The 23518-nt window shown below is 48.2% G+C and overlaps 1 protein-coding gene across 3 annotated transcripts; it reads right to left on the bottom strand.

The window, feature by feature from the left end:
* Positions 212–23255, bottom strand: PLEKHO1 (pleckstrin homology domain containing O1). 3 transcript variants are annotated; one of them, XM_018046029.1, is made up of 6 exons: positions 22962–23255; positions 21661–21807; positions 17273–17413; positions 16453–16557; positions 15997–16098; positions 212–310 (listed from the first exon to the last, which is right to left on the bottom strand). In XM_018046029.1, exons 1-6 carry the CDS (start codon positions 23238–23240, stop codon positions 299–301), a joined length of 786 nt encoding a protein of 261 aa, XP_017901518.1. In that variant the 5' UTR covers positions 23241–23255; the 3' UTR covers positions 212–298. The 3 variants fall into 3 exon arrangements, with proteins under 3 accessions (XP_017901518.1, XP_017901516.1, XP_017901517.1); XM_018046027.1 differs by lacking the exon at positions 212–310 and adding an exon at positions 13891–14712 and having other exon boundaries at positions 22962–23130; XM_018046028.1 differs by lacking the exons at positions 212–310; positions 22962–23255 and adding exons at positions 13891–14712; positions 22482–22829.

Below are 23518 nucleotides of genomic sequence, written 5' to 3'. Positions count from 1 at the left end.
CTGCTGTTTGTAGTGTATCATCAGAAAATGTCAACAGATTACAGTATTATGTTACTTTGATGTCACTGCCCAGCATTGTTTTAGTCTTTTTTTTTACTAATGGATACATTTGCTAGATCTTATTTCAACAACATCATGTAAAAAAAAAAAAGAGAGAATTTGTAATAATTTCCTTTGTAAACAGCATATTTCTTGTTTGATAATAAAGACTTAGCTTAATTCTGTCCTCTTGCTTTCTTGGAGCCATGATTGGTTGTTGGTCTGCTCATCCTTCTCACTCTCCAGGGCAACATGTGACCTAAAGCAGACTCTAAAAGAGGAAGAATAGGTCAGACTCAGAAATTCAAGATTAAACAGAACAGTATGTTTAGAGCACTAGACTCAGAATTTTTTTTAGAAAAGGAAGAGTAAAACTCCCCTGTATAATGAAGAATTATCTTTACCCAAAGAGTGTCTGGCCTTTGCCCTCAGCTACTGGGAGGTAATGTCTAGGCCCCTCAGATGTCCTGCCTGACAGGAGTGTCTTTGTCTGCCTGGGGGGTTTGGCTACTGGCCAGTCTAACAATGTGATTTATGATGGGGGCTTCGAAACATGCCGTCCATATCAGTTCTGGCTTCCAGAGGAGCAGTAAGTAGACTACAGGTCAGAGATGTGGGCAGTGTGTGACTGAACCTCAGTAAAAACTCTGGACACCGGAGACTTGGGTGAGCATCTCTGCTTGGCAACGCTCCTGAGACCTGGCACACATTGGATCCGGGAGGAGGTGATGCCATCCAGGACTCCACGGGAGACGACCAGAAACTTCATGTTTGGAGCTCTCTGACATTTCACCCCATCTGTCTCTTCCCTCAGCTGCTTCAGATTTGTGTCCTTGTGTAGTGATAATACTTTAATAGTGTGTACAGTGCGTTCCTGAGTCCTTTGAGTAGTTCGAGCAAACTCTCAAACTTGATGGAGTAGCAGGACCCCTGCTTTGGAGCCTAGTGTCTGAAGTGAGGGCAGCCTTGTGGAGGACCGCGCCCATAACCTGTGAAGTTCGGTGGCCTAACACCTAGTTGGTGTCGGACATCATTGCATTCCCCCAAACCCGATTTTAGATTTAGATTTTGGCACTTTCCAGGTTGGTTGCTTCTCTCAGCTTCAAATTTTTCAAACATTTATTTTTAACCTTTATTATGTTTTTAAATTTTTGGCTGTGCCCATGGCATGTGGGACCTTAGTTCCCCAACCAGGGATTGAACCCATGCCCCCTGCATTGGAAGGCTGAGCCTTAACCCCTGGACCACTGAGGAAGTCCCTCATCTTCAATTTTTTTTTAATCCTTCATTTGGGGTCATTTCTGCCCTACTTTCCTCACAGGATTACTTCTTAAGATCAAAATAAATGAACAATGTATGTAAAAGCTATAAATAGCAAACAAGAATATACTATTTAAAAACTGTAACGAGCCGTCAAAATATGTTAATATTATTACAATGAAACTAAAGGATGGGGATGAATTTGGCAGAGGTGTGAGTAGGTTAGGTACCATTTTATTCAGTCATTCATTACACGAACAATTTTTGCTTTTCCATTGCGTTCAGAGTGTTAGGGAGATAACAGTGAACAAGTCAAGACCCTGTCCCTATGGGGGTTATGTTCTACTCAGGGAGAGAGAGAATAACACAGTAAACAAGGCCAGTAATGAGACTGTGCTAATTGTTGCTCTATTTGAGGGATATGATGGGGGCAGTTCCATTGGAAGGGGTGCTTCTTCAGATGGAATGGCCAATAAAGAGTTCTCAGGAGAGCTGACATTTGAAAAAAAGATTCTAAAGAAGAGAACTCGAGTGCTTTTTAGGCTGAAGGAATGGGAAAGGCCAAGGTCTTGAGGCAGGAAAGAGGCTGGTGCATTTGAAAAACACAAAGGAGATCTGTGTGGCTGCTTCTGGATAACATAGGTGGGAGGTATGCCTGGTCAGACAAAGGGGAAGAAGTCTGGATTTTTATTTTGTGATCGACGTGAAACTTGGATGATTTTAAATAGGCAAGTAACATGAATTGCTTTAAGAATCCAGCTGCTGAGTGGGGAAGAGTAGGAGCTGGGGTAGCTCACCAGGTCCTAAGGGACTGCGAAAAGGGAGGTCTGTGCGACAACCTCCGGCTACTACTGCGGTTGCTCTTGGGGTGACAACTGGTAACTTACTGTCTGCCTGCTCTGTTATCTAAATTCCACTCTCTCTCTCTGCTGGAGATGAGTCCACTGTTACCACTGATGGCTTACCTGATGGTGTAACCCACACCCTTATTCTTTTTAAAAAAATATTTATTTCTTTGGCTGTGCCCGGCCTCTTAGTTGTGGCATGGGGAATCTTTGATCTTCGTCGAGGCCTGTGGGATCTTTAGTTGTGGTATGTGAACTCTTGGGCTTCCCAGGTGGCTCTATTGGTAAAGAACCTGCCTGCCATTGCAGGAGATGTAGGAGAGGCAGGTTTGATCCCTAGGTCTGGAAGATCCCCTGGAGGAGGACATGGCAACCCACTCCAGTATGCTTGCCTGGAGACTTCCAGGACAGAGGAGCCTGGTGGGCTATAGTCCACAGGGTCACAAAGGGTTGGACACAACTGAAGTGACTAGCATACGCAAGCACACACATGTGTACTCTTAATCATGGCATGTGTGATCCAGTTCCCTGACCAGGGATTGAACCCAGGCCACTGTGTTGGGAGCACAGAGTTGTAGGCATCCAGGGAAGTCCCCTCACACCCTTATTCTTGAGGTGATCTGAGCCCTGATACCCTTATGCTTCATAGGCTGGGCTGTGCTTGCCATTCACGTCACAGTTAGGCCACAGAGTGCCAAGAGGTGCCCAAGTGGGCACCGGTGTTCTGTGTGTATCCCTGCCCCGCATAGTACCAGGTCTACCTCTTTTTTGCTGATCAGGGTCAATATTCCTGCCTCAGGCCCCTCTCAAAGCTGCAGCCTTGGGGAATGACATGTATGATATAACTTATATTTTTAAAATGTCACTCTGGCTGCTGTGTGGAACCTGAAGGAAAGGGAGTCAGAGTGGAAGCAGGGAGATAAGCAGAGGTTCCTGTGGTTGTCCAGCTGAGACATGGTGGTTTGCGCCAAGGAGGTGGCCATGGAAATACTTCTACTTGCTAGACTACAAACTCCAGGGAGGCTCAGAGCTATGTCTTGAATACTTATGTATTTTAAGCTTCTAGAAAGTGCCTGGCACAAAGTAGGTACTCAGAAAACATTACTTGGGTCAATGAGTGAAGTTACTTTCTGAAGTTAGACAGGAATCAGGTTTAGGATAAATAAAAGTGTAAGCTCTTCTGAAAAAAAAAAAAAAAAAAAAAGCTGCAACCCTGTATGTCCCCCAGTATATCGGCTAAAGCAGTATTCCTAGGGGTGGAACATATTGTCTTGAGAACAAAGAGGTCCACTAGAGATTGTGTTTCCATCTTTGTGGATGCAAGAGGCAGCAACTTGTCTTCTTCAGATGGATGTCCTAGCATAGTAGGCTGCTGGACCCCAAATGACTTTTATGAAAGGGCAAGGCCCTGAAACTTCATGGAGTTTATATCCCACCCTCTTGAGTGCTTCTGTCTTGCCATGGCTTTAAGGCGCTAGTCATCTTTTGCTCATTCTCCCCAATCAGCATAATATCATTGATATAAAGGATCAATGTGATATTCAGTGGGATGTCCAGACAGTCTAGATCTTTACTGACTATAGCATGACATAGATTTGGAGAATAACCATGGCCTGGGGGCAAAAACAAAATGAATGTTGTCCAGTTCATATGAATGCTGTTTCTGATCCTCCTTCCTGATTGGGATAAAGAGGAATGCATTTGCTAAATCAGTGGCCACATGTCAGGTACTTGAAGTTATATATACATGCTCTGGCAATGAGACCATGTCCAGCATGGTGGCTGCCATCAGGGCTTGCACTGAACTGGCAGCCGTCTATAGTCATTCTCCAGGATCTGTCTGTTTTCTGCAGGGCCCAGACTGCTGAATTAACCAGCGGTACGGTAGAGACCACTATCCTTGCATCCTTGAGATCCTAAAGAGTGGTATTGATCTCTATCTTCCCTCTAAAATGGGATATGGTTTTTTTTTTTTTAATCTACCATCTTGTCTGGGGAGGGGCACACAGTTTCAGAGGTTTCCATTTGCCCTTCTCCACTGTGAAAGCTCTTATCACATAAACCAATGACCTAATGTGGGGGCCTCTCCAAAAACCAAACATATATCAATCTCAGCTACACACTCAGGGACTGGGGCAATGACCACCAGGTGGAGCCACGGGCCCAGTAGGCCCGTTTGAAGATGACACCAACCAGGGCTCCATTTTGACCTGGCCCATGTCCCAGCACTCTGATTTTGGGGGGGCTCATAATGACATTTTTGGTCTCTCAATATCAGTATCATTTCAGACCCTGGTCCTGTTGGATATCCACCCCCACCCCCCACAATCACCTAGTTTACAATCATCCAAGTAAAATGGCTGTGCGTCCCTCTGGGAGAAAGACTGGTGGAATAGTATAGCGTATACTTTCTGTGACATTGCAGGGTCCTTTCTCCTGGAGACTTGGACACTTTTTCATTCAGCAGATTTCAGGTCTGAAAACAGTTTCAGGTCTTTGAACTGGGCAAGGGATTATGACTTTTTAAAAAAGTGTTTTAAAAAATATATTTAGCTATGGTAAAAAAAAACCAAACACATAAAATTGATTATCTTAACCGTTTTTAACTGTACAGTTGAGTAGTGTTAACCATATTCACAATATTATGAAACCCAGCCCCCCAAATTGTTCATTTTACAATTTTCAAACTGCGTCCATTAAAAAGCAACCCATTTCCCCCTTCCCACAGCCCCTGGAAACCACCATTCCACCTTCTGTTTAAATAAATTTGACTACTTTAGATACTTCATATGAAGTGGGAGTACTTGTCTTTTGTGACTGAATTTCTTAGCAGTCCTAAAGGTTCATCCATATAGTAGTATATGACAGGATTTACTACCTTTTTAAAGGCTGAATAATATTCCCTTGTACATATATACCAAAATTTGTTTACCCATTCATCCTTTGGTGAATAACTTGAGTTACTTCTACATCAGGCCCACTTTAATAATGCTGCAATGAACATGGGTGTGCAAATGTCTCGTCAAGATCCTACTTCCATTCTTTTGGATATATACCAGGAGTGGGATTGTTGGATCATACGGTAATTCTATTTTTTTTGAGGAACTGCCGTATTATTTTCAAATAGTGGCTGCACCATTTTACACTCCCACCAACAGTGCACAAGGGTTCCAATCTCTCCACATCGAGGGATCATGAATGTTTTTTTAATTGGGGCAACAGTGCTCAGCCCCCTGTTCATCTAGTCTTGCATTCTTTTTATGTATTAAACAATGTCCATCTGTTTTATCACTAAGGATATTGTATTCTATTGACCAACTCAAATATCTGTGGGTCAAGCCCCTTTGATTGGCCCTTCAGTCTTCCTGTTCATTAAGATAATTGTGACCCCCAGGCTTCTACTGTTGCCACCTGGCCTCCATTGGTGGTGTGGGGGAGGGAGGTTTGATTATGTCCATTGCTGTCAATAATCCCAACTCTGTGGTTGCCTCTCCTTCCTTCATCCCGGTGTGCAGAGATGGGCCAGCACTGAACTTAGTGATGCTGACGCTCCTCTAATGACTGTGGTGAATGGTGTGTCTTCTGGACTGTCCACGAAGTCTTCAGGCCTCAAATAATAGATCCATTGTAGTACGTCCACTTCCCAAGCTTTTTAATCCTTTTCTCCACTGTCCGATGTAACTTTGCTCAATGTGGGCTATTACTTTTTCCAGGCTTCTAGGAACACTCTAATAACACATTGGAACCATCTCTGGGGTGCTTTCTAGAATGTAAACCCTGTATCCCAAGAGCATGCCCCTAAATTAATAAACTTATTGTTTTATATTCCAGTACCCTTGATCAAGGGCTCCCCAGCTGGCGCTAGTGGTAAAGAACCTGTCTGCCAGTGCAGGAGATGTAGATGTAACAGATTTGATCCCTGGGTGAGGAAGAGGGCATGGCAGCCCACTCCAGTATTCTTGCCTGGGGAATCCCATGGACAGAGGAGCCTGGTGAGCTACAGTCCATGGGGTCGCAAAGAGCTGGATATGACTGAAGCGTCTTAGTATGCACGCACCCTTGATTGAGCACACTCAAAATCTAACCCATGGCATCTTCTCCTGCTCCTGCTATTACATGCTGGGTATGAGTTCCTTTTCTCCTTTATGAGGTCCAGCATGTTCTTAAATGAATTGTGTTGTAACTTAGCCCTAGTTGTCATCCTGGCAGCCAGAAAAGGTGATGGAGCAGATCCTGGTCCCTGCCACCTTTTAGGGAGGGGCCTTTCCTGGGGACAGGTGGTGCTACCTCTTCAGGGGTGGGCCACCTTTGTATGGGTAACCCAAAGCTTCTGGGAGGTCTACCATCCGAGGGTGCCAGATGCCCCACTCTGTGTGTCAGGGTTCCCGTGCAGGTTTTCTCAACTACGGCCCTGAACTTGGCTCAGTAGATCTACCTTGTCTGAAGGTTCTAGTTACCTGCCTCAGCTGGAAATTTGCCTTTGAAGTTCTGCTTGTCTGCTAGTTTCTGGGTTGAGCCTTCATTCTTTATTACTCTCTTAATGGCAGGAGAGAAGAACCAGAGAAGCCTCAGGCTTTCACACTTCGTTTCAGTTGGTTGGGAACTGATTTTCCTTATCTCCCTGTAAGATGCCAAAGCAGTTGAGTAACTATCAGCCAGTTCTCTTGTCCTTGCATGAGTCACTTCCCTATCCTTTTCAAATACCTGAATCATTTCACTGGCTAGGAGGTCCCCTCCACCAAATCATTCTCCTAAGTTACCAGCGGTGAAAGTTTTTCTGGCTGGAGACTGGTCCTGCCTCTCTATAATTTTTCCTTTAAATTTTGGTTGCAAACCAAATGGTTCCTTCTTTAGTTCCCTTCCCTTGCAATACCTTATCATTTACAGCTAAGAAAAGCTTATTAGTACATTCGCTATGTTTTCTATCTTCCTAATACCATAGGTGACAGTTCCATAAGTTATTCCACCACTGTTTAACACAAGGTAACCCTTTCTCCAGCGTCCAATAGTAATTTCCTCCCTGTTCATCCAGCCTCTACTAATAGTCTCTTGGCTGCCCTTCTAGCCTCTGTTGGCTGTCTTATCCCAATGCCAATGTCCTGTGTTTTAGGTTTTAATTATGGCAGTTTCCCATTTCAAAGTTTCAGTTTCTATTGCTAAATAACAAACCACCCCAGATTTAGTGAGTTTAGACAATGGCTTATTAATTTCTCACGGTTCTGTGGGCTGACTGGATGGTTGGTCTTTGGTCTCGAATGGTGTGCTGCATTTAGCTTGTGTTTGCCCAGAGGCTTGATTCCTGGGATGGTTCTGTGTGGTTTCACTGCCTCCTCCCCGACGTGGCCTCATATCCCAGAGATGCTCAGCCAGGTTTCTTATGTGCAGCTAAACTTTAGGAGGGCCAGAGAGGAAACTGTAAGAGCTCTTAGGGCCTAAACTCTGGAACTTATACAATGGCATGTTCCTCTGGCCAAAGCAAGTCACAAGGCAGAGCCAGCTTCAAATAGCACTTGGAGAAACAGCAATGCCTCTTGAGTAGGGGAAGCAGTAAACTCACAGTGCAAGAGCATGGAGGGAGGTTGATTCATTGACGGTTACTATTCAAGGATCTACCACACTTAAGGTGCCTATTAAAATAGACTACTACTCAGCCATAAAAAAGAACGAGATTTTTCCCATTTGCATCAACATGGATAGACTTGGAAGCAATTATGCTAAGTGAGATTAGTCAGAGAGAGAAAGACAAATACTGTATGATATCACTTATATGTGGAATCTAAAAAATATAACAAACTAGGGAATATGACAACAAAAAAAACCAGCAGACTCACAGATACGGAGAACAAAGCAGTAGTTACTAGTTGGGGGTGATATCAGAGTGGGAGGGTGGGAGAGACAAACTATTGAGAGTAAGGTAGGCTCAAGGATGTATTGTACAACACAGGGAATATAGACAATATTTTGTTATAACTGTAAATGGAAAGTGACCTTTAAAAACTGTATTAAAATTTGTTAATAGATCCTATGAGTTCTCATCACAAGGAGGGGAAAAAAAAAAAAAGATGGGACTTCCCTGATGATGCAGTGGATAAGAATCTGCTTACCAGTGCGGGGGACACAGGTTCCATCCCTGGTCTGGGAAAAGTCCACATGCCTTGGAGTAACTAAACCCATGAGCCACAACTACTGAAGCCCATGCACCTAGGGCTTGTGCTCTGCAATGAGAAGACCTCAAAAGACAATGAAGAACAGCCCCCACTTGCCATAACTAGAGAAAGGCCACACACAGCAACAGTGCAACCAAAAAAATAAAAAAATAAAAATAAATTATAAAAAACAATGCCTGTTAGACACCCAAGTAAAGGAGCCAAAAGAGTACTTAGCTGTAAGTTCCTTGATCCCAGAGTTGGGGGTTAGGCCAGGAACGAAATTGGGAATCGGCACGTAGCTTTGATGCTTATGTGCATCGTCCTGCCCTGCAAGTCCCTGGTTGCTAAGGCGGAGTGCTAGCAGACAGCAGCCCTGTGCACAAGGCTGGGAGAAGCCTAGGGGAAGAGGAACATTCTGCTCTCGTGGTGGCTCCAAGTCCAGGTCCCCACTCGGGTGTAGAGTATTCCACTATCCCTCTCCTTCTTCCTGCCAGAGCCTAGGCATTAGGGATGAGGTTAGGATGACTTGCTTGCAAGCAGAAGATGTAGGACAGGAAATCATTCCACTGCCTTGTCACCTAAAGAAAGGAACCCAGGAAAATGAGGAACAAGCCATCCATGATGCTCTGCTCAATCCTTTTTTCTCTGTTCTGCATTTGCTGCCAGGTAGTGGACGGAGGAGCCTTGTGGGCTACAGTCCATGGGGTCGCTAGGAGTCGGACACGACTGAGCGACTTCACTTTCAATTTTCACTTTCATGCATTGGAGAAGGCAATGGCAACCCACTCCAGTGTTTTTGCCTGGAGAATCCCAGGGACGGGGGAGCCTGGTGGGCTGCCGTCTATGGGGTCGCACAGAGTTGGACACGACTGAAGCGACTTAGCAGCGGCAGGAGGAGCAATTTGCAAAAGCAACCATATTCCTATTGTTGCCACTTCTGACCACTTCCTCTCATTCTTCATCCAGAAGATAGTAGTTTAGACATCATCCCAAGATATCTTCCCTTGGGGCTCAGCTGGTAAAGAATCTGCCTGCAGTGTGGGAGACCTGGGTTCGATCCCTGGGTTGGGAAGATCCCTTTGGAGAAGAGAAAGGCTACCCACTCCAGTATTCTGGCCTGGAGAATTCCATGGACTATACAGAGAGTTGGACACAACTGAGTGACTTTCACTTCACCAAGATATCTGACATCACTTTGTTCTACCAAAACTGATTACCCTTATTTTAGATTTTTCCGTGTTTCTTGGAAGAAGGGGCTGTTTGCTGTCATGATTTTACTAGCAAGAATGAGATTGAATCTAGTATTTTTGAAAGAGGTGACTTCAGAGCTATTCCAAACCAGCAGGAAAGACAGGGGAGATAAATCCAGCTTGTCCAAAGGAGAAAGCAAAGAGGAGGAGGGAATGAGTTGGAGGCTGTTTTGCAGATCAAGGGTTCTCTGTTGCCTGCTCTTCTCTGAGTTACTGTTCTCCATATTGTCTTTATGAAAATGAAAACCCCCTTATGTCCCTCGTTTTTGCAGCTATATCAACCTCTCCATCCTGGTAACTTAGGAGAAACCGGGAATCTGTATTCTCCAATTGCTCCCCAACCTTCACGTAGTTCTCTCCACACTCGTTAACTCTCCAAGAACTTATTTTTAAACTGGTTTTGCTAATTTTTGCATTCTCCCCAAGCCTGCTTTCAAGAAAGCTCAGGCTGGGGTTGGGGTTGGGGTGAGTCACGTACAAGAGTTTCTGGCTCCATCTCTCATTTCCTGAGCTGTGAGCTGGGTTGTACTAATTGACCTCGAGGGTCTCAGCTGCGCTAAGTTGGGTGTTTGTTAGATCTCGTTAGGATTGTAATTAGTGCAGAGAATCTGGGTCACAGGCAACTGGTTGGATTGATGATCTCAGGGGGCACGAATAAAGGCGGGGAATAGCAAACAGGTTCCTTGTTTCGTGGGTGGGATGAGCTGGGGCAGGGAATGGTGGGACTTGTGTCATACACACAGACACAGGGTCGCGTGCAGAGAGGCGCTCAAGCTCTTGGGGGGTGCACGCCTGTGTGTGTGTGTCTGTGTGTGTGTGTGGTGTGTTCCCTCCCGCATTTACTCGGGTTTCTTTCCAATCTCTCCATATATGGTGTGGCTCTAGAGCAGGCTGGGGATTGGCTGCTGTTGTTGGGAGACTGGGAGGTAGGAAGAGAGCAGAAAAAGGAACGAACCCAGCAAGGGGAGGGAGTGTGAAGGGAAGGGGGCTGTAGCCGAGCTTCTCCAAGGGTTGCAAAATGGGCTGGGTCCCCTTGCCCATAAGGTTTAAAGAGGGGAGAAATTCCCTGGGACTGTTGTTTTGTGGGGAATGAGGTACAGTTTACTGTTGCAGAGGGGCTGGCAGAGGGTAGCTATTTCCCTAGGGTCAGCATGGCATGGCTTGTGAAGGCTGGAGCCAGAGTCGAGAAATTGCTGTCCCCCCCCCCCACCCCCCACTTTTCTTTTCGCCCTAAACAACCTACAGCTCTGTGCGGAAACAGCATGCAAATTAATTCATCAGCTTTCCAGGTCAACACCTCAGATATTTTTCCTAATGGATCAGGACTGTAGTTCTGTTCCCCAAACCTCTACTTAACAATTTAGTGGGAGAAGAACAGGAAAAGTTGAGGAAAACGTCACTGAAATAGGAAACGACATTTAGTTCTTTACCTGCCTCTGTCCCTCACCCCATTTCAACTCTGTCCTGAATCTCCTCATCTCCTCGCCTGGGGCCTCCCAAAAGATTCTCCCTTTTCCAGTTCATTTGTAGAAGAAAAGAATATAACAAAGATGTTGGAAGAGAGGGAAGGAGGAAGAAAAACACACATCCTGAAAAATGTCAGCAACTGTTGTAAGCAGGTTGCCCCACATCCCCTACTCAGTCCATCCATTTACCCCAAAACATGTGACTGGGAAGAAGTAAGGGAAATACTGCAGGTAAAGAAACTGGAGTGATGGAGTGAGGGAAGAGGGGTCTGGGAGGAGGGGAAAGCTAGAGTTCCAGCATTGTTATCCTTCAGCCGCAGCACTCCTGCTCATGCTTTGTTAACTGACTTCACAGGAGCAGCCCACCAACAGGGTATACTCTAAGATGATTTTCTAGTGGGAAGCCTGGCTTTGTACTAAGCTCTGAAATTTTTGAAGACAGGAGCTCAAGCTCTCCTCACCCCACCTTTCTATCTGTAGCCTTTAGCACAGTACCTGGCATTCTCTCCTTGAAGAAAGGCTTATGGGCACAGTCCACAAACTGGATCAGCGATCACTGGATGCAGTGACAGCAAGCTCATCCTCTTAAGCCTCATGCAGACTGTACTCCCACCAGCCGAGCGACGGTTAACAAGCCACCGAGTCAAACTAATCATAGCAGCAGCTGCCACAGCTGCTATTTACCAATCAGCTGCCATTTGCCATACATCTTTACGCTTCCATTTTGCAGATGAGAAAACTGACACTTGGAAAGCTTGTGCCTTGCCCAGGGCCTCATAACTAAAGAGTCAGAATCTGAACCCAGATCTGTCTGGTTCCAAAGCTGGCCTCATTTCACTACCACCTTGTGGCCTGGTTTTGGTGCCTGAAGAGCCCAGGAGTCCCACGGCCAGTTCTGTTTCCTGGGGTCCCGGTCTTCTATGCCCCCCTCACTACCCTCCTCCTCTCCAGTGTCTCCCTCCATCCTCAAGCTCCCCTGGGAGACAACAGATAATTGGCATGTTGGGATATATATGTCACTCTTGCTTTTGTCTTTTTCATTATGTGGGAACAGCAAAGATAAAAAAAGGGAAAGTGCTGGTAAAATAAATTTATAGAAAGATGCGGACTTATATAAAGGAAGTAAATACCATTTTAACCTGGACTATTTGTGACAACGGGTATCTCTGCTGACCGTTCTTGGAGTTTAGGTGAGTGAAGCTTGTTTGGAGGACCAAAGTCTGGAGACCCAGGTTCCTCCCCTCCTACCCCAGGAGACTCTGGGAATAACATGTAGGTGGCACCCTGGTGTACTCTCCTCACTCAAAGATACATGTAATTATGTAATGACAGGATAGATCTAGGAAAAATCTTCATGACTGCGAGTGGTGGGGACCAAAAGTGTGTGAGAATCTCTCTTTCCTACAGATGTCCAACTTAGATTCCACCATCTTGCTTACGTTGGGTTATGAAGTAAAGTCAGAGCACAAGAACGGCAACTGAGGGTCTTGCCCAAAGGATTTTGTTTCCCTCCTACCCATCCTCCTGAGTGTCACATGAGGGCAGTTGTGGCCAAAATGTCTAGTTTGTTCCTATTTTCTCCCCTTCCTCTCTCACCCTTAGGGGAGCTCCAGGTTTTGGCTCCTGGAGGTTAGAGGAAATCTAGGGAAGAGGATAAAGAAGCTAACAAGCAGTCTGCAGTTGAACCTCGACCAACCAAAGTTTGAACTGCACAGGTCCACTTACATGCAGCTATTTTTCAAATACTACAGCACAGCCTGTAGTTGCTTGAATCCTCAGATGCAGAGGAACCACGGGTATGGCTGTTTAAGTTAAAGGTAGATTAACCCTTGTATTTTTCAAGTGTCAACTGTACTTTAAAGTTTTTTTTTAACCCTTCGTTTGATTCAGGGGGCTATCTGTCCCTTCTTTCCAAAAATCATTCATATCTTGCCTTTATGACTCATCTCTTGACACTATCACTGTTATTAACTTGATCTTAGAAACTTCAGAGGAAAGAAGCAATCAAAAAGGCTCCCCACAGCCAAGGATGCAGGGGAGCCTGGCAACTCTACAGGTGGTTGGGAGGATGGTGGTGTGAGTGAAAAAGATGTTTTTCTAAAGCTGGGGCTTGATTAGTATTGGAAGTGAGGTTTGAGGAAGGAGAGGGAGAGGCTACAGGAAACCCGAGCTTGGCCGAAAGAGGAACCCGGGCACATATTTGGTTTTCCCCTCCATCCTATGCATCACAAGTCAGTTTCTTTCTTAGTTTGGTTTTCTGTCGGGTTGACTGTTCCTGCTTCTCCTGTGCTAGGCGCCCCTAGCCAAATCCAAACCCGTCCCCTCCGTCCAGGGTTGTATCTCTGAATTGAGAAGGGTGTGAGAGATGAAGGGAAGAAACACCTCATATTAAGAAAGCTGGGCAGCTTGATCTCAATCAGAGGCTGATAGGCATGAGAAGCCAGGGCCAGGGTCAGGGAGGATTTTAATTGCACAAATCTTCCTTGGGGCTGGGATAAACTTCACTTCTGTGTGCGTGGACAGGTGGCATGGCTCCCTCATCTCTAGAGTTGAGCAGCTGAAATTTCACCCTCAGATTGAAAACTTGGAATGGGACATGAGAGGCCCCCTCCCCCTCTAAATTTAGGAGCCCAAACACATGGTTGGGAGCAGCAGGTTATTCCTCACCACACCTCAGAGGGTGTGTGTGGGTCAAATGGTCAAACTGAGCCTTCATGACCCTCTCTTCATCCAGGTGAAAGCTTCTTAATATTGCTGTAGGGGTCACCTGCTCCTCACACCTGAGGCAGTTTAGGGCTCAGAGACAGACGGCGGGGAAGGAAGGAAAGGAGGTTGGGAAATAAGGGCGGTAGGAGGGTCAGGCAGCAGCAAGAGCAACGAATTCGATTCTGTTTTTGTTTTCTTTTTTGACTGAGGTAAATAAAAAAGCTTTTATCCTGCAACACTTGGAGATAAGAATCTGTCCACCCCCATGAGTTCCAGACTCTGGCACCGGCCTTCACATCAGGCTCTTCCGGTACTGACTGTGCTGGGTGGTCTGTCTGAGGTGGGAGTCGGGGGTCTGCAGGTCCATCTGTCTGTACAGGTCCCTCAGCTCCCTGACCTCCTGCAGCACCCTCTTCGCCTGGCTCCAATTCGACGATGCCTCTCCCAGCAGCCGCTCTGTCTCCAGCAACAGCTGCTCTGACTCAGAATCGGGAGGAGACCGAGGGGGCTCCTTGGCCTTTCGCTTCCCGTCTCCCAGTCCCTGAACCTCTGCCAGCAGCTCCTGAGTCTTCTCCAGTTTCCTGGCTACCAGGTCCTGGATTCGGGACAGCTGCCCCGGGGGGTGTGGGATGGGGGTTGGGGCGTCCTCGGACCGTCGTTGGAGGGTGTGGGCTGGCGCAGCGTCCCGCTGAGACAAGATCTCCTCCAGGGAGGCACAACGGCTTTTTTCTGTGGCGGTCAACTTCTTGGGTGCCTGTGGGGTGTAGGTGGCCCCCTTGTCTGGCTTTTCCCAAAGTCGGGGAAGGCCGCTTGCCCGGTCCGAGGAGGGCTGGATACGGTCTGAGTCTGCTCTCCGCCGGCTGCCTGCTAGCTGGGCCACAGACTTATCCAGGTCGACCCGGAAGCTCTCAGCACAGGAGGTTGGCTCCTCAGGGGAAGGGTCTTCCTCCTGGATCAGGTCCAAGGTCAGCATCCCATCTGAGGTAGAGGTTGAAGCCTGGGGAGGGAGAGGACGGGAAGGAAGTGGGTAGATTGTCATCCATGAGCATTTCAGGACTGACTGCCTGAAAGAGAAGCAAGCTGTGGTCATTTCACTCCTCAACGTGCCTTCCCTGAATGAGAAGCCTTTGATGGTGATTTAAACATAATTCTTTCATTTTTCTGTGATTTAAAGTAATTTCTCTTGTTGCCCATATTTTCCACTTGACCACGAGCTTCCCGAACAGTGTCTTCTCCTTCCGTGTTGTGGACTCGCAGCATCAACTGGGTCTGACACACATAGGATGCCTGGCATGGCAGGGCAACTTTTCTTTTCTTCTGTATCCTCTGAGCCACACACTTCAAACCCCTCTGCTATTTGGACCTCAGAACACCTTGCCTTTAAATAAAACTTGTTCTATTTCCAGAATACTGTAATTTTTTGCAGGGTAAAATACTGTAATTTTTTAAAAGATAAAAAAATACTTAAATTATTCAACACCTCACATGTATTGATACATATGTTATTTCAATCATTCCTCACAGTGGCCCTTCACCCGGGCACGATTATGGCCCCACTTTACAGCTGGAGGTGGGCAGCTTCAGCAAAGCTGATTCCAACCCAGCTTTGTCTGATTGCAAAGCCCTCACTCTTTCTACTATACCTGAGTGCCTCATTCCCTAGAGACTTTGAGCTCGGACAAGTGAAAGAAAATCCTTGTTCCTCTAAATGCCTGCAATACGTAATGCTCTTACCTATCAGGATAACTAGCCACCAGACATCAGCTTACATTGCCTCGTAGTATTCATCTTTTCTATTTCTCACATTCCTTGTGAGTGTATCTCATTTTCCTCAAAGGAAGCTAAATCTATTAAAGCATCCGTGTGTGCTAAGTCGCTTCAGTCACGTCTGACTCTTTGTGAATCCACAGACTGTAGCCCTTCAGGCTCCTCTGTCCCTGGGATTCTCCAGGCAAGAATTCTGGAGTGGGTTGCCATGCCCTCCTCCAGGGGATCTTCCAGTCCCAGGGATTGAACCCACATCTCCTGCATTGGTAGGCAGGTTCCTTACTACTAGGACCAACTAGAAGCCCCTATTGAGGGCACATCTTTCAAATTCGCAGTAGATACTAAATATTTTTGGTTTGGAGGAATCGAGAAAGGGAACAGGGTGAAGGGACTTTCCTAGCTTTTGACCTTGGTACACAAATGCCTCTGGTGGGCTAAGATACAGTCCCATCTAAGATGAACTGACAGGGAGTTAGCCCTTCAGCCATTTTTACTTTCTTATAGTCTTACATACCACAGCCATTAGGTGTCCCCGAGTTGGAGGGCGGCGGGAGTGTTGGATTTTTGCCCTGTCTCGAGTAGGGTGGGCGAGATAGCTGTCCTCCTCGACGGTGACCTGAAGAGACGCACTGTGAGTCGCGGGTGCTGTTCAGAGACTCTAGTTCCAGACCAGCTTCCCCTGCGGCCTGAACCCCCAGCTCAGAAACTGCTCCTGAGCAAATCCAAGGGCAAGGATTTATGGGACATGAAGGGGCTTCTTAGGCTTGTTCATGTATCAGAAAGCGGGGAAACAGGAGCTGGCAGAAAAGACTTAGAAGCTAGGAGGAGAACAGGGCTTTCCAAAGGGAGATACAGCAGCAGAGCTGTGGGGAGCTAGTGAATGGGGCCCGCACCATCCTCTTCCCTCTTTAATGAGCCACCCAGCTCTCTGTGCCTCAGTGTCCGCCTCCCCACAATTAGCCCCCCTAACCTCATCCAAGACGCGGTTCTTGGCTCGGGTGATGGCGGAGTTGAGGGCATTGATCCACGATTCCTTCTCTTCTGGACTCACTGCCAGGAAGATCAGGTTAGGTGCCTGTGAGAAGATTCGCGTTCAGTCAGGGTTTTTATAGAGTTGGCCTCACCTTGACAGTGAAGAAATGAGAAGTTAAACTTCATTCTCTTAGACTCAGCTTTTGGAAGGAGAGAGATTCTACTTCTGGAGTCACCTGTGACTTAAGGAAATCATCCTCTATTCCTGCAAAATGCCCTTGCTTGGAGGCTGTTTTAGAAATGACCGAGGAGGAGCTCAGAAGGGTACTGGATATTAATACAGCACCAGAGATAATTAGAAGAGGTTTGGTGAAGGACAGGTACTGATATAAAGATCTTTAAATGTTTGAAGAAATAGAATGTGACAGGAATGGTTCATAATTTCAACCACCTACCACGGAACAGGGAAAAGTGGCTGCTTCCCAAGACGGGGTGTGTGTGTCTGTGTGTGTGTGTGTGTGTAAAGTGGCTGCTTCCCAAGAGGGGTGTGTGTGTATGTGTGTGTGTGTATTTGGCAGAGACTGAGAGAGACAGAGATGATTTTTGTGGCTGGACAGTTTAAAGGCTGGCTTGCCAGGAAGGAAGGAAATGGCCACCATATTCTCAGATTAAATAATAAAAGCTGGTAGGAGAGCAGTAATTCAGGGCCTCTGAGTCAGAGAGCTGAGAGAGATCCCAAAGGGGAAGGTGTTCTCCTCTGGCCTCCACACCCCTGCCCTGGTCCACGTTCCAGGGCCAAGGTGGCAGGAGGAGCGTACCGTGTTCCCGGGCTGTTTGGAGTGGGCAAGAGTGAACTTGCTATGATTCTTCTTGCTCCTGCTCTTGGATTTCCGGAGCTCTTCACACTTCTCATAGTCACTCAAGTCAAACACCTCTTGAATGTTTTTCTCATCTTTTACCTAGGGGAGGATTGGAGGTGAGGTGATGAGGATTAAAATTACTTATCCCCTTCTCCCAAATTGTTAGTTTAGACCCGTCCGAGAACCAGAAGAAGCCTGAGAAGGGAGGGATGACAGGACAGGGAAAGGCTGTCCTACCCCAGGCTCGTAGAGGCCAAGTCCTGATTCCTTGCACGGGTTTCCACTTAAACTCCTCTTGCAACTCCCCTCAGCCAAGCTTCTGTTTCCAGAACCCCAGTAGGTCTCTTCATTATGACTCCTACTTCGCCCTTCAAAGGACACGGTGACAGGGCTCATACTTTAATCCTACCATTCTGAAGTAAGCAGACCTGGACGGCCCTTGATTGTCCAGAGAAGATAAAGGCAGAGCCAACATCAGGGGATTTCTAGAGAGAATGGAGGGCCGCCTCCAGCCTCCCCTTTCTTACGTGTATGTTGATGCTTTCTTACCCTCATTTAGCTCCTTCCTTAAATATACTCTATTATGATGAGACTCATCTATCTCCTTCATTTCAGGAACTTTAGCATCACAGGGACAGCCACCCCTGTGTTTGGTTTGTTCAGATAGGGTGAAAAATACACCTGTAGTTCCTACCCCACCTTATTCCTTCCAAGGTACCATGACAACCCAATGTAGCTCCTGCAGGCTTGAGAAGCCGTTAAAGTCACTCCACTGTGCTCTAGGCAAAGACACGTTTATACTCTCCCTGGAGGACTACTTGAAAAGAGTGTTCTGCTACCTCTTCCCATGATTCCAGTTTGAGCCCTTTTAGTCAGGAAGTTCTTCCTTGTGTCTAAACTGAGCCCTTCCTGCTTGTAGAATGTATCCTGCAACCGGCTCCACCCTTAGCAGCTTTATCCATCATTTGGCTCTTAACTCTCTTGCTGAATGTCTAATGAAAGACCACAACTCCGTCTATATCCTCTGACCCCACAAAGTGAGCGCCACAAAGCAAATTCCACTAAATTTCTGCCCAGGTCCGTTTTAAACCCCTTGGGGATTTTTCTCTTCTCCCCTGAGGTGTTCCCATGGCTCTGGCCCTCTGAAGTTGTGATCTGGCTTACAAGAGGAGAGAAGACTTTGTCACTGGTCCAGACAGAGGAGTCTGTGATTAGAAAACCCTTTCACCCTCTGCTACTTGCACCTGAGATTAGAAGACCCTGGGGAATGAGCCTGTTCATCTCTTTTTGGGATGAGAGACGACAACCACCAGTACTTGTTAAAACTAAACAGACACAAGTAGCGTCATATGTTCCTTGGATGGTATCTACCCTCCCCGACTGGAATTATTTCACAAAGGAGTCCCCGCTTCACAAGTTCTGACATAGGGATTGTGTGAGCGTGGAGGTGACTTCATCTGTCTGCCTGGTTCTCTCTTCCATCCCCCAACCCATCTCTGCTCTTGTATCTGCCCATCTTTCTGACTTGCCGCTGGACCCAGGGGACACAGGCCCATTCAGGTGAATGGCCGCTCATATACCCACCTTTGTTTCAACACGTTGTGGCTCCTCCAGGCCTCTCCCCTATCCTGGCTTTGGGCTAGGAAGTGACAGGGGCCTTGAAGGATTGTGGGTGGAAGTGAACAAGATGCTGGCAAGGGGTGTCCCATAACAATTCCCAGAAACATGGGAGCATGGATGCAGGGTGGTGCATCACTCCTCTCCCCCTCCTTCCTCAGAGCTGAGACTATCAGCAGAGGCCAGAAATCTTGGAGAGGAAAGTGCTGGGTGTGTGTATGTAGCCAGGGGAAGAGAGTTGCTTGTTTCTGTTTTCCTTGGGCGGGGTGGGGGAGGGGAGGGGAGGGGAAGGGAAGGGAAGGGAAGGGAGGGAAGGGAAGGGAGGTATTCTGGCTTGGACATGACTGATAAGCAGCTCTGGGGAGCAGGAGACACTGACAGAGGTCAGCCCTGCATAGGGCAGGGGTAGGAGACAGGGTAAGACAAGCAGTGAGACAGTGCCCAGGGAAGATGGACAGCTCCAGGACCCTAGTTCCCCACTGTATTTCCCCCCCCCCCATCTAATTCATACAGTCTCATTTATAATTACCACCCACCAAGGTCAACCCTTCCTTTCCCCTGATTCTTTGTCCTTAGGCCACAGAAAGGAATTTTTCCCATGCTTGCCAAAAAAGATGCCCTGAACTCAATTTCCTCTACCATGAGGTCTCCCGAAGGTCTAGTTTCTGTTCCTATACATCAGCCCCATGGTCAAAAGGTGCCCTTTGACTGAGAATGAGAACAGTTATTAACAACAAATACAGAAGGATTTCTTCGGTTGAGGCAGTTGCAGGAAAAAGACTGGTACAAATTCTAAGAGGGTTAGGGATTTCCTTGCATTAACATGTAAATTATGGATATCATAGTACATTTTAAAAAACTCTTTAATTCTATCGGCTCTGGAGCTTTCAGGAAGGGGACAGAATCCAGCCTACATCCTTGATCAGTTTCACCTTTAGCCTAGGCCTTTGAAGCATGGAAACTGGCTCCAAAGAAGAGTAATACCAATAGGCTTGTTCCCTCTTCCTATGCCTTCCTCTGCAGTGGGCAGTTGGCCCCATGACTGGTCAGATGTTCCTGACTCACAGGACACCAGACATCCTAGGCTGAGGTCATTCCATTCTTTCCCCTATCTCAGTACCCCTTCCTCCACAAATAAGGGTCCATCACACTCTTTCATCCCCAGACTGTTTTTTAGATTGGTACAAAAAAAAAAAAATGTCTTGTTCCTTCTACCCTTTCCCTGATCTCATGTTTTCCCCACTGACGTGTGGGAAGTTCTCGCCGATTGCTCACTAGAGTTTCCTGCCATTATGAAGTTCAGGGAAGACAGGAGATACACTTGGACACTTGCTTTAAAAAAGAAAAAAAAAAAAAAACAAACAAAAAACCACAAACCTAGAAAGTCAGCAAATTGTGGGGGGAAAAAAAACCCTTGGGTAGGATTTAGGGTTGGGTAGAGGTGACCCTTAAAGATAAATTCTCCTGTCAAAGTGTTTTCTCACCTCATTCCAACACCAAGTTCTCAGCTTAGTGTAAACAGCAAGGTTTAAATACCCTTAAGAGGGATCTCTTTGGCCCTGGCATAGCTTAGTGCTTTCTTAGCTGCTTCAGTAGATGTTCTGTTCAAGATGAATACTTTCTCCAGGACTGCCTGTGTGTCTCGTTTCAATACCATAAAAGGATTTATTTACCTAAATATAGTCTAAGCAGAAAGCAGAAGAGGTTAGAACTCAGGGAGGACTTCCCAATTAGCCCCTGGTGAGGGAACTCAGGCTCACCAGGCAGGGGAGGGCCATCCTACCAGGGGAACTCAGGAGTCTCCTAGGCAATGCTGACACAGTCACAGAGATAGGTACTGGAATGACTTCTAACCCATGGAGGGGCAATTTTAGTTTCTCCACATTCCTAAGTGTTATTGAGCCCAAGAATTAGGGATAAAACAGAGAAGAGTTTGGATTCAATATGTGGGCTCAGGTTCTGACCCAACGTGAACTATTTTCATTGCAACTATAGACCCAAAGACACAGAGACATGCAGGGGTTCAAAACTCCACTCTCCCTTCTGATATAATTGGGGGGGGGGTGTTGGGTAGGAAGGAATCCAGAATGAGTTCTTTGTTTCTTTGTTTTTAAGTGGAGTGGGGGTGGGGAACAGAGAACATGTTAATTAAGGACACTGGCTTCAAGAGAAATAACTGCCACTTACAAATACTCTACCTGAGGTCATGTGAGACTGCCTCTGGATTGTAAGTGTGTCTTCTGTGATTTGGAGCAGCTGTACTGCTGATATGACTTGCATATGTCTCTGTGAGAGACAGGAAAGGGGAGGCTAGCTGGGCTGGGGGGCAGGAAGGAGGGAAGAATAAGCTGAACAGGGTGTTTCAGCAGCAACAGCAAAGAAAAAAGAATCCTACAGTCAGCTCGAGGCCAGGATAGGGGAGAGTAGGGGACACTTAAGAGTTTTGGGGACATCTTGGGAGGGAGTTATCATGCTTATCAGAAAGGTATTTTCAAAGGAAAGTCTTTAAGTAAGATGCAACTTCTAATTCTAATTCGGGTCTTCTCACTGAAGGGCGACCTTTCTCTGCAGATAAGATGGGGGTAGAGACCAACCGGACTGCTGAACTCGCTTTTGGAACAACATCAGGAGTGAGGAAAGCGGGAGACGAGAAGTACATATAAGACCCCTTCGGAAAGACCAGGTCAAGACTATGAGAAAACTGGGTAGTTCGCGGCAAGGGCACCTACCTCCTTTTCAGAGATGTAGAGCTGGTCCCCTTTCAGCACCACGTAGCGGTTTTTCCAAATCTCCCTGAAAATCCCTTTCCCGCAGAATTTCCGGACCCAGCCGACCTTCTCAGGCGGTGCACACTGATGGTTTCCATCCTGAGGCCCCTGCCCCCGCGAGCCAGATGAGAATCGCACGGTTAGGTGGTTGCAGCCTTTTCCTCCTCGCGTTCCGTCCCCCGCGCCCTCCCGAGTCCCCGGTCCCCTCCTCGCGTCCGCCCCGCCGCAGCTGGAGCCGGGGAGCCCCGCGTTTGCTCCCCACTTCTTCAAACCCTTTCACTCCAAGGAACTCGCATCCCTATCGCTCCCCTCCCCCTTCTTCCAAATAAACAACTGGAATTGCCCGTGCCAGGGGTGAGGGCCGGGCTGGAGACGAGGGGTGGCCTTCGGGGCTCCGCCGGGCCCCCCGCCCCCTCCCCCAGCTCCCCTCCACGCCGCGCCGGGGTTTACGGCATTTTATTTCTCATTGTCTTCTCGCCGCTGCAGAGCTTGGTGCCAGCGGCCGCCCGCCGCCCGGGGAAGGCGAGGCCGGGGGTCGGGGCAGAAACTCAGCCAAGTTAGCCCCCGGCCCAAGTAAACAAACAAAAGCCCCCGCGGTACCTCGTCGCGGGCCCGGCGCACCGAGGCCGAAGCTAAGGGGACCGGCGACCGGGCCGGGCTGGAAGGAGGGGGCCGGCGCGGCGTGTCCCCGGCCCCCAAGCCGGCCGCCCGCGGCTCCGACGGGGCCGGGGTCCTCGGGGCACAAAGTCAGCGGCGGCCACGGGGCGGGCGGATGTACTCACCCTCTTGGTGGAATTGTTCTTCTTCATCATTCCGGGCTGCCGGGCGGGCGCCGAGGGGCGGCCCCGCGTCGGGGGCCGAGGCCGCTTCGAGGGGGCTCCTGCCCACGGGGAGGGTGCGCAGAGGCCCCCGGCGCCGCCGCCGCTCCTCCCTCCCTCTCCCGGACTCTCCCCTTCTTTGTAGCTCCGGTTACACTAAAGGCCGGCCTCCCTCGCGCTCGCACACACACGCACGCCTGCTCCCCGCCCCTCGGCGCCCTCCATCCCGGCGCCCACGCGGCCCGGTCCCCCGAGCGCGCCCCCGCCGCCCGCCAGCCCGGCCCGGCCCGGCCGCTCCCCCGGCCCGGCGCGATGTGGGCGGCCCAGCCCGCGCCCCGCAGCTCCATCCACCCGCCCGCTGACGTTGCGAGTTCAGAATAAAGGGCGAATCGCCGAGCCGGAGAGAGTGCGCTCCCCCCACACCCTCCTTTGTTTCTGACTCACTGAGGGTGAAGAAGACAGACCTACACCCCGCCGGGGAACGGCGTCTGGGGCGGCGGGGGCACCCAGACTCGCACTGACGGCCGGAGCGAGAGGTGGAGCCTGAGACGACCGCCCGGGCCGACCTGCCGAGAGAGCCGGCAGGGGCCGATGCGGCGGGTGATGGAGACACAGGCAGGTTCCTAAAGACCGGCGATAACCTAGATTGAGATCGTCTCCCTCCCAAACCCCAAACAAAAACAAGAGCGTGAGCTGGGAGGGCGTGTTACCCAGGACTGGCATCCGGAATTCACACGCCCTAGGTGGAGGAGTAGTGGTCTGGGCAGGTCAACTGTTGGGGAAAAGTTTTATGCTTCGGAGGGTACCGATGTGTAGGGGCTCCCCGCGGAAGAGAACTCAATACACATTTCTTCCAGTTTACAAATTATTAGGCCTTATTTGAGCCTCGGGAGAATAACCTTATGTATGAGGTAGATATTATGACCTCCGTTGCATAGAGAGAAAAGTGAGTACAGAATTTGCAGACACATTTTAAGTGCTGGAAGGAATAGAATTCTTGT

The sequence above is a fragment of the Capra hircus genome, chromosome 3 (assembly GCF_001704415.2).
Source record: "Capra hircus breed San Clemente chromosome 3, ASM170441v1, whole genome shotgun sequence".
Classification (NCBI taxonomy): Eukaryota; Metazoa; Chordata; class Mammalia; order Artiodactyla; family Bovidae; genus Capra; species Capra hircus.
The sequence above is the reverse complement of the archived record's forward strand: the minus strand, read 5'-3'. Positions and strand labels throughout refer to the sequence as shown.